Source organism: Halyomorpha halys, unplaced genomic scaffold (assembly GCF_000696795.3).
Source record: "Halyomorpha halys isolate HHAL.00 unplaced genomic scaffold, Hhal_1.1 Scaffold643.1, whole genome shotgun sequence".
In the NCBI taxonomy this organism is placed as follows: domain Eukaryota; kingdom Metazoa; phylum Arthropoda; class Insecta; order Hemiptera; family Pentatomidae; genus Halyomorpha; species Halyomorpha halys.
The window spans coordinates 131,848-142,797 of NW_027112666.1; the positions used below are offsets into that span (position 1 = coordinate 131,848).

Consider the following 10,950-nt stretch of genomic DNA (forward strand, 5'->3'; position numbering starts at 1 on the left):
ATATAAAAATATTAATGTATACCCAAGTATATAAAAACGTATTGGTGCCCTTCCTTTGCCATTTGGCATTATATGGGGTTTGGCTGGGTCCGCTGAAGGCGGGAGTTACAATACAAAGCCCAGGAGCCCCTGGCCGGAGGGTATAAAGGACGGGGAGAGCCGCTCCACTGGGGGTCAAAGGTGAGATGGGTTAAGATGATTTCAGGCTGCAGACCCCGAAGACCTTCTCTCGGCGAGGACGTCGACGAAGGGGGGAGTGTTTTGCCACCTCCCGGGTCTTGATGTACCTGCGGCTTATGGACTCCGGCACAGAGGGAAGCTAAAGCTCATCATGGATAGTACTGTTCCTGGCTCTTTGGAGTGAAGTTCCTCGGACTATTCGCTGAAGGAGGGAATTCTGGAAACTCTGCAGCTTTTTCAGCGTGGTCTTGAAGAGGTGTCGCAGGAGCGAAACACCATAGAGCAGAGTAGGGCGGATGATTGCTTTATAAATTTTCAACTTTAGCCGAAGTGAGATCTGCTGTGACGTGAGCAGGTGGTAGAGCCTGTAGGACTTCAACCGGGCCAGTATGAGTCTCTTCCCCGACGTGACTGGAGAAGGTAAGATGCCTGTTAAGTGTCATGGCGAGGTAGAGGATGGTGTTCGAGATCCTTCGGCTTTCGCCATCATCTATGAACCGCTGGGGGAGTTTTCCTCTAATGCCCTTCTCAAAGGACATGACTAAGGCATCCGTCTTCGCAGAGTTCACCCTGATGCCGTCCCTCTTCGGTGCAGTTACGATGGTATCAGAAGCATTTTTCGGTAAGTTCGAGGGCTGCCTTCGGACTCATGCTGAAGGCGTAGATCCCGATATCATCTACATAGGCTGCTACTACTGCCTCTGGGTGCTTGAGGGCGACTACTGGTTCCGTAAAAACGACGAACAGTAGAGGACCGGCGGTGAGAAGTCCCCTACTTCTACGGCGACTAATGTTAGATTCATAATATAACATGTAGATAGATCTTTTGAATATTTTGAAATATTTGCTTAAATCAGGAAGAAGAGACTCAAGATAGTTTAATCGAGCTAAATTTAAAAAACGCCCGAAATTGGTAAACGGCGTGAAAAGAAATCAGTGATTAGTGAATTTATTTTGGGAAAACAATATTTCAGGAATACTCCCCCCCTGGTAGCCTTACTTATCTGACTTTTCAAAGAGAAAATTATAGCGAGTAAGTTGGTCGATGTACGACATATTACAATCTCACAAGAGGGGAACATAACAAAAAAAAGACAATCCTTCCCGGATAGACCCGCCCCACTATGACCCCCAGAGAGCGTGGGTCCTATATCACTTTTGAAATATTTCCTTAAAACGCGATGAGGAGACTTAAATTAGTTAAATCGAGCAATATTTAAAATGTACTTTGAATTTGAAAACGGTGAGAAAGATACATATTAAATTATAATTTTACACAAGTGGATATATCAAATTTGATAAACACCTCTTTTATGTTCAAGGCATGTAGTCCAAATTCTATTTTACAATATTTTCACCAACAATGCTGTTATTTCTAATATCAGCTTGAAAAATTTTGAGTACTGGTGATAAATCAAACTAACATGAAGTGTTTCGTTTTAATACTTTCCATTGATACAGGAAATAAAAAAAAAAATATTTCCTCAGAATACAAGATTCATTTGCATTTTACGTTTTAGACATGAAGAAAAAAATTGGTTTCGTGACATTATAACGTAATAGGCTTACAATCTTATAAGTAAATAATTATTTTATATAATATATACAGTGTCATAATTTGAAGTTTTTTATTTTGGAATTGTTTGGATTAATATATAAATCATTATTATATGCTTATTATTCCATGGTTAATTAGTAAAAAATTGCAAACAATCTAAAAAACTTATACCGCCTACACAAATTGTGATTAATACCTTGATTAGGACGAGAGGTGAACGGGCCGGTGGCCACCTCCGGTTGGACGGGTCTTCATTCAAATGAGATCAACCTAATTCCAAAGCAGTCACAGATCCGAGGGGTTCCAAACTACGGCTAATCAGTTTTATTTCGAAAAGAATCGCAGCCAGCCCGATAATGGAATCAGTTCCGCTGAAATGAGTCCCGAAGCCTTCACCTTTATCGCTCTGCCATTGGCCCGATCCCTCTTCGGTCGACCAATAGCGGTTCGCCAAATCCTGGCGTTCGTCTGCAGCTTTAGCTATTCCTCCCTCGCTGATTCCAATTTCCTGAAATGGTTTAAATTTCCAGGCAGAGGTTCAATATTAAACTTCATTTTGATCAGAACTCTATGACTAAATTTCAGCCTCATTCTACAAAAGTCTAATTAAATTTATCCATTTAATATCTTTAAATCACTAATTGTGGTAAAAACTTTGATAATAATTCAGAACAAATTTTAAACAAAAAGATTAATATATGATCATTGCTAAGTTTTAAAAAAAACCAGAACGTTTTCACTATTCAGGCCTTGCAAGGAATCAGGAAGAAACAGTCGCATTAATATAAAAAGAGTTAACACATCTTACTTCAACAGCTCGTATACAATTCCCCAGGACTATCACTAAATAGAGATATTAAATAACCTCAAAATAATCAATATATATCTAAAACATCTATATAGGAAAAGGAATATATACTATTCAAGTACTTCGTTATATTGGGGAATTCGTCATATTCAGGGATTCATTGTGTTGAAGGATTCGTTGAATAGAGGTTCCGATGGCTAAAAATTCGCTATATTGAGGTTCTGGCCCTTAATTTTTAATTTCTTTATAACGAGTTATACAGAACTGGGCCTCATTAAAACGATCATAAGTTGTATGAGAAGTAATTAAAATCGAATTAAAAAAAGAATAGTAAAATAGCGCGATTAAAGATTTATAAATAATAAATATAAAAAGTTAAACAGTTATTTTATTGCGCTTATTTATAAATCGACATATCTTTTATTTCAGCTAAATATATTTTTATAAAACTATATTTTTCACACTTCATTTTCAATCTCGGAAGAAAAATTAAATAAATAAATTGAAATTAAAAAAAAATTGACAGTTAGCTGCTAATCAATGTAGATGGCAGTTAAAAATAATGGAATCCATCACCCAAAGAGTTCAACCTCCATATTTATTAGTCAAGGTTCGTGGTTCAGAAAAAAGCGCCGGGATCTTCCCGATTATTGTTTTTTCCTTCACAAGTGGGAGAATAAGGTCGGTTCGGAGTTCCTCAAACTGCATTTAAATGGAAATAAATGTATTTAAGATGTTATCTTATTTGAAAAAAAAAAAAAAATACATTCAGTTTTAAATGTATTTTTTTTATCTATGTTTTTTATTTCATCTTTGTAAATAGGTGGGAATTTTCTCTCTTATCTCTATTACCAATATCTGAATTTATATGATAGAATGTGATAGACAATGAAAAAAAATTATTCAACTTTTGGAACTATACGAAAGAGTCTATTCAAGATTTTAATATTGTATTTTTAAAAATCAAAAAGAACAGAACCTATTTTTTTTTTTTTAATTTTATCGAAAACCTACTACTACAAAATAAACAATATAATGTATTGTCGGTACAAAACCAAACTGGCTTATCTGCATACCTATCATGGGTTTTATTTTATTTTAATGTGGTTTTCTATTCTTTTCACGATTCCAAAAATCTTGCATGGCATAAATTTTACTTACTACGAAAAATTGTATATTAGTGTTTCTGGAAGTGAAAATAACGAATATTAACTTTGACCCGCGAAGAATATAATAGTTGGACAAAAGTTGTGTACGTATGAAAGCGATCGGAAGAGGTTAGGCAATATCGGCTTTTTACGATCCCATTATTCGTATTTTTTGTTTATTATTGTAGTTAAAAATTGGAACTGGTTATTTATTCCAATTAAGTAAAGTTAAAAATACTTCACACCCTGGTAGCGTTCTTGGACTTCCAACAAGCGTTTGATAAGGCATCAAGGTTTCTGACATCATCCAGTCCACACATACCTCCATAGCTACGTTCGGTGACGATACAGTGTTCGCTCATCATGATATAACATTGGCTAGAAATACTTTGCAAAGCCATCTTAATGAACTAGAACAATACTTCACTAAATGGATCATAAGTCTGAACATTGAAAAATGTACTTCAAAAGTTTTTACTCTACAGCTCACCGGAACTAATCCTCAAAGGTATAAAAGTGAAATGGAATCCTGCCAGCGAACAGCAAGATACCTAGGAATTCACTTTCATCGCCGCCTTATCTGTAATCACCACCATATCAACATCAAACTAACTCAATCTTACGCAAAGTTATTAATGCTATATCCTTTCCTAAATAGAAAATTCAAATTAAAGCCAGAAACCACTGTTCTTATTTTTAAAACAATTCTCAGGCCGCTTCTGATGTACGGCTTTGAAGTCTCAGGAGAGGCATCCTTTACGAAAAGGAAATAATTACAACAATCTTTTCAAAATAAACCCTCAGAATCGCATTGGATCCTCCTTGGGTTATGAGAAATAGCCAACTGCATCGGGAATTGGAAATGGAGTCAATGGAAGGTTACATCAAAAAACGATTGATGAGGGGATACCCAACCTCAACCCGAAGACGGAAACACAGGCTGCTGCAGGACACCTGTTATCGTAGTTAACGATTCTATTTTTGACATAACTTCTATTTTTTTTTTCTCCTCGTCATTTTTCTTGTATTTTTTCACCGATCTGGTATTAAATTTAAAAAAAGTACTTCAGAGGAAAAGATTTTTTTTAATTTGTCATTTGAACCCTATTAGCTTAATCAGTAAAATCGATGCAAGTGGCACTTCAGATTGGTCGATTAACGAAGCCCTTGCTGTAAGATCCTATGCATATACTTTCCCTAAATATGTTATTTCAATTTCGAACGATTTTTCTTTTTTGTTCACACATTCTTCGTTATTTGGACTCAGCAGAACTCAAAAAGTGTATTTTTGTTGAAAACTAAATCGAAATTTTGCATAACTTTGAAATTGATCGCATTACTTCCCCTTACTATTACGATATATTGCATATATCGGTAAGTGAAATTAAAAATAACTGACTGAATAAATGAAGTAACTACAAGTTCCTTAATATGCAATATGAATGATTGGTGTACATTATAATTATAAATTAGAGGCTACTTTAAATCTGCAACTATGATTCATACAATTCTCTCAGAAATTTGCAGATACGCCACTTTAGCTATTTATCTACGATATTATAATCACAATGCAGTCCCTAATTTGATAGGAGGAGTGAACGAGACAGCTGATCTGTTGCTAGTTGAGAATACGACACTAGTCTACCGCACTATGCCGGGTCGTAAATTATTTAAAGTCTAAAGGCGAGGTAGGGAAAGGGGTGGGGGAGGCAACATCATTTGTTCCTGTCGAAGGACCATTAATTTTCGTTAGGAAAAATTTTCTGCCAGGGTTCTTCTACGGGTCACACCGATACCATCCATCCGAACAGCGTTACGGCGGGGCGCTTTTATAAATTTTTAATCTGAGGTTTTTTTGGGGGAAAAACTTTTAAAAAGGTCGACAGCAAAATACTGGGTCTGGTGTTCTGGTATAACGCCCCTCTGAGGATATACAGTTAGTGAAATCGTTCATACACTTGTCAAATTGTCAATGAACAACATTGTTTTTTAATGTGGGCTCGGATATATCTAGGCTAGGTGCATATCGGGACGCTACACTTTTTCATGCCAGTACAAAAGTGTAATGCCAGTAGGGCGCTGTAGCAGAGCCACAGATATATCGAATGTAAAATAAATACAGTTATCTATCTACTAAATATATTAACATAGAAATATTGTTATTCTAAAATATGGATTATCTATATGTATAAAAGGGAATGGTCGAATATTTGTCCTCAATAAACTTTTGAATCAGTGAACCGATTTACGCGTAGTTTTTTTCAAAATGTCCCCTTTCATCATGGGAAGCTTTAAAGATAATGAAATTCCAGAATTCTTGAGCAGAAAAAAAATTATGAACAAAATTGAGCGTTTTTGGTTTGTAGCTCAGAAAGTATGCGTTTTTTTCAATCAATGAACACCAATCGATTTGTATCTTTCCGAGTAACAAGAAAACAATATTAATAATTAAATTAAAATATATATTATATTCACAAAAAATATTTAAAAAATAAATTGTCTTGGAGTAAAATGAATTAATAATTTTTCTTTAATGAAAAAAGCATTTCATATTTGTTTTTAGTGTCGCCTCAAACTACCAAATACCATTTTTAAAGAAATTAAAAATTAGAAATATTTCACTCCGAGATTATCCGGAGAATTTTTTTTTTCTTTCAGTGACTATAGTTGATATAATCGATCATAACTCCTCTGCATTTTATTCAATTCCTACCTTAATAGAGCCATCGGAAAACTGAATGTCTATTCTTTCAACCTTTCTTCCTTAAGATACTAAAAACGATTTTCATCGCATCTATTGGTTCAATTTATCTTACCTAATCATAATAATAAAGTATAACTATATCTTTAATATAACTAAGTACAATAATTTGTATCAAACAATCAATTGTGTTATTTAAATCTATATACATATTCAAATATCGTAATAGCGAAGCATTACCGGGTCAGCTAGATATTTAAAAAATTTTTAAAAAAATTAATATTAAAAATATATGATTTTATGATGCTTGTATATTTTCGAATGTTTTATAAATCAATATTTTGGATATCATCAATTTATGAATTAAAGATATCCAAAATATATACTAATAATAAAAAATATTTACATTATATAAAATATGATAATATCTTTAATTTATTAATTAACTTTAGTAATTATTAAAATAGGGAACAAGTTGGTTACTACTGAGAAGGATATAGTTGAAGTATTTGCAAGAACTATAGCAAGATCAGTAATGTTACTCTCCCAGAAAAGATAAAAAACCAAGACTTATTTGAGAATCCAGGTTACTTAAATTTAGATAATAGCATGCTTTTCTGTTCACTCTTTTCAAAATTGGAACTGGATGTTGCTCTGAGCAAACTAAAAATGGGGAAAAGTACTGGTCCAGACGGTCTATTGCCTGAATTCTTGAAAAACTTGGGAGAGAAAGCTAAACATATCCTTTTAAGATTTATAAATTTTACGTAGAAAAGCCATGTCCCAGCACAATGGAAGAAAGCGGAGGTACTACCCATCTTAAAAAATGGAAAACCAGCTGACGAAATCAACGGTTACAGGCCTATCTCTCTCACGAGCACACACTGGTTGACGAATGGTTATAGCGCGTCTACAAGAATATCTTGAGCCAAAAAAACTTCTTTCAGACAGACAGGCGGGTTTCAGAAAGGCGAGAAACACGGTTGAGCAGGTCATCAGAATCTCACAGGAAGTGAAAGATGGCTTCCAAAGAAGACAACATACACTTGCAGTGTTTATTGACTTCCAAGCTGCTTTCGACTACGTATGGAGGAAAAAACTTATTACTAAGTTGAAAGGTATGGGTATAGATGGCAATTTCCTCTCATGGATTCGATCTTTCGTGGGACAGAGGTTTATTAAGGTCCGCTATGGTAGTTCAGTGTACAGTTATTGGCAAACCAAACAAGGCGTACCACAGGGCTCAGTCCTAAGTCCTTATTTATTCAACATAATGATTAATGATCTGGTTGAGAGGATAATGATTAATCACCCTGGGGTACAAGCACTTCTTTTTGCGGATGACCTGGCTATCTGGGGAACAAGTTCTAGTAAGGGTGGTCTGGAAGAAACTCTAAATAAAGTCATGAACACGCTACACGACTGGGTGAAAGAAAATGGAATGACAGTTAATCACGAAAAACTCTGTCCCAAGTGTTTAGCCTTAGTACAAAAAAACATGAGGTTCATTTATACTTCAAAGGCGAAGAACTAACCAGAACTGATAAAGCAAGCTATTCACGATCGACTCTAAGCTGACCTGGCTAAAACAAATCCATAAAGTAACTCAGAAAGGACAATCAAAATTTAAGCTGATGAAAAGGCTAACAGGGACTAAATTGGGAGCGTCCCAAGACGTACTTAGTACGACCTACAAATCTTACGTACGGCCTAATCTGGAGTATGGAACTGAACTTTTAATAACCTCCTCCAAAGCAGCGTTAGAAAAGTTAGACAAAGTTCAAAATCAAGCCTTACGCATAATCACAGGCGGTGTGAAATCGACTCCTACCACAGCTATGAAACTCCAAGCAGGTCTTGAACGACTACAGGATAGGAGGAAGAAATCTGCTCTGTGTCTTTATGTAAAGCTTATGCGACAAGAGGAACACTGGTTGGATTATCGTAAAGCGAATGAATGACTGAGGTCCCATATCTGCTTCGCGATGGAAGCAACTATTGAATGCAATGACAACACGGTAATCTTCAACGACTATTAAGCCGTAATACAAAAACTAACAACACCATGTGCCGCAGAGTCACCCACGGAAGAATAGTGTAGAAACATGGCTGCTATCATGAAGAAAAGAGGAAGGGCTATAGCTCTGCAGTGGATACCAGGCCATGCTGGCATAGATGGTAATGAGCAAGCTGACAAGTTGGCTACGCTTGGTTGTGTAGAGAATCAGCCTGTTCTACCACTTTCCTACAGAACAGTGAAATCACTTATTAGCTCTTATTGTAAGGACAGAACAAGTGCTAGACACAAAGTTCAAGCGGAAGGAAAGAAGTGGGAGAGCCTACTGCATAAGGATAAACGAATCCCCGGCAATCTTAGCAGAGCTGAGGGAATGGCTTGTTTTCGGTTAGTAACAGGACATGTTCTGCTCCAAAAACACCCGAATTGGCATCGTAGATTCCACGAAATGTCCTCTATGCAACATGGGAGAAATGGATGGAGACCATCTTTTAACGTGTATTGGGCTAGAAGATGTTGAGCAGGATGCGGACCAACTAAAAAAAAAGTAAAATTGTATTGGACTGCGAGAGGGAAAATGGCGTAATAGCCCACTTCCTGTGGCGTAGGAAAAAAAAAACTTTGGTAATTTATCTAAAACTTCTACTGAACTGTTCACCGGACTATTATCATTGAATCGTTTTAATTAGTTAAAAAATTAACATTTTTAGGTTCTGAGGTTTACAGTTATAATAAAGATGTAACTTGCTAAGATTTACTGCTTTGTTTACTTAAATAATATTTTTATAGACTTTCTACAAAATTTTAATAGAATTACTTAATTAATCCTTTTGAAAATGCATAACCGATAACATCGAGAATATTATTGATATTTTGTAAAATATACTGTTATTATTTTTTGGGAAAAACTATGTTTAATAATTTCTTGTACTCAAAATAACTGACTATTATTGAATCGCATAGATGTATCCATTAACATGAATTTTCGCGGGCTCGAAGTATTCTATTAATAATACTAGTTAGAAATAAAAATATAAAACATGTCTTACTAAACTAAAATATCTTTGGGAACCTAATTTATTTGGTAGAAGTAAGAATATATTTCCGCATTTCCTCGGAAATACTACATTTTAAATTATCATTCCAGAAAACAGTTATTCATATTTAAAATATTGTGTCTTTAGCCAGTATTTGGTGTAAGCAATTTGTTCAGAAATAGTTTAGAGCTTAATCTTCCTCTTACTGTGGGTTTTTAAACTTTATAGTCTCTAAGAATACTTTATAATTTTAAATACCTGCATTAAAAAAAAATACATAATCCAATAAATTTTGATTCTAACAACAAAATTAAACTTATTTCCAATATGTTCATTTCTGAACAATTACGATATTCTTCGTTTTTCAACGACTATGGATTCTTCAAATCACGTAGCAGAATGTAAATCTAAAAAAAAAAATTTACGCATCAACATGGACTTATTTTCTACATTATCATACAAGTTTCATATTTCTCCTACTCTCGAGCTATCCTGTATGAATCTTTTGAGAGAATATTATCGAATTTTATATAGGAACATTTTCCGGTCAAGTTACAATTCTTGAAAGTTATTTTATCAAATATCAGAAAGCTTTTATATAAAAGTAGGCTCAATTTTTTCCAATTATTTTTATTTTAATCACTCAAAAAGGAGGAATTGAATAAAAAAAAACTATTTTTAATTTACTTTAAGTAACATCAAATAAAACTTAAAACGTGGCACTGTACATTAGACCTTTTTTATCTCCACACCCTTTTCGGGCTTATATAAATTCGTTGCACCATTGTCGAGTTAAACAAATATAAAAAATTCGCCATAATTTTCCTTAAGAGCTGCTGAGCATGTTGGAAAATAAAAAGCACGACAAAGTAAATTCTGGAATGTACTGTATATTTGCTATTTTGATTTTAATTGTTTTTATTTATTTATTTTATTTTTTTGTAATATTTTGAGAAGTGGGATTCGCTTGTAGAACCCACTTTGGGAACCGCTGCATTAGACAATCTTCAAACTTAACTTTGTTTAATAAAAATATTTCATTGCTAACGCATTTTTCAGGCCAAAGGAGAGAGTGAAAATCATTTTCGAGGAGCTAGACTTCCAGAAAGGTGACGTCAGGTGAGTTAATTATATATCCTATAAATCGAATAATAGTTCGGAGAAATGGTTGATTTCATTGTGGATTCCAGACGATTTCTCCGATATTGAAGGAGTGAAAATATGACATAAAATACTGGACAAATTTATATATAATATTAAGTTTTTTTCAGAGGATTTCAAATATAATTTATTTCATTAATACGAAAACTGACTGATAAAAAAGAAACTTGCCATCCTTAATCCATTGTGTCTTGAATCATCTAATAATCCTAAGTAGGATGGTAAAAGGGGAGGATTAGATGGTATATTTTACAAGAATTATAGACATTTTTGAAACTTTAACTTATACTCCTTTTAATTTCAATTATATACTCAAACTCAATATCAATATATATATATA

At 34.3% G+C, this 10,950-nt stretch overlaps 1 protein-coding gene across 1 annotated transcript in view; it reads left to right on the forward strand.

The window, feature by feature from the left end:
* The window catches only part of LOC106684984 (suppressor of lurcher protein 1), a gene marked incomplete at its 5' end in the record, with an annotated part of 64,845 nt that overhangs the window by 37,605 nt on the left and 16,290 nt on the right, over positions 1-10,950 (forward strand). The window contains 1 exon segment of the mRNA XM_014427400.3: positions 10,509-10,568. Coding sequence (XP_014282886.3) covers positions 10,509-10,568 — 60 coding nt within the window.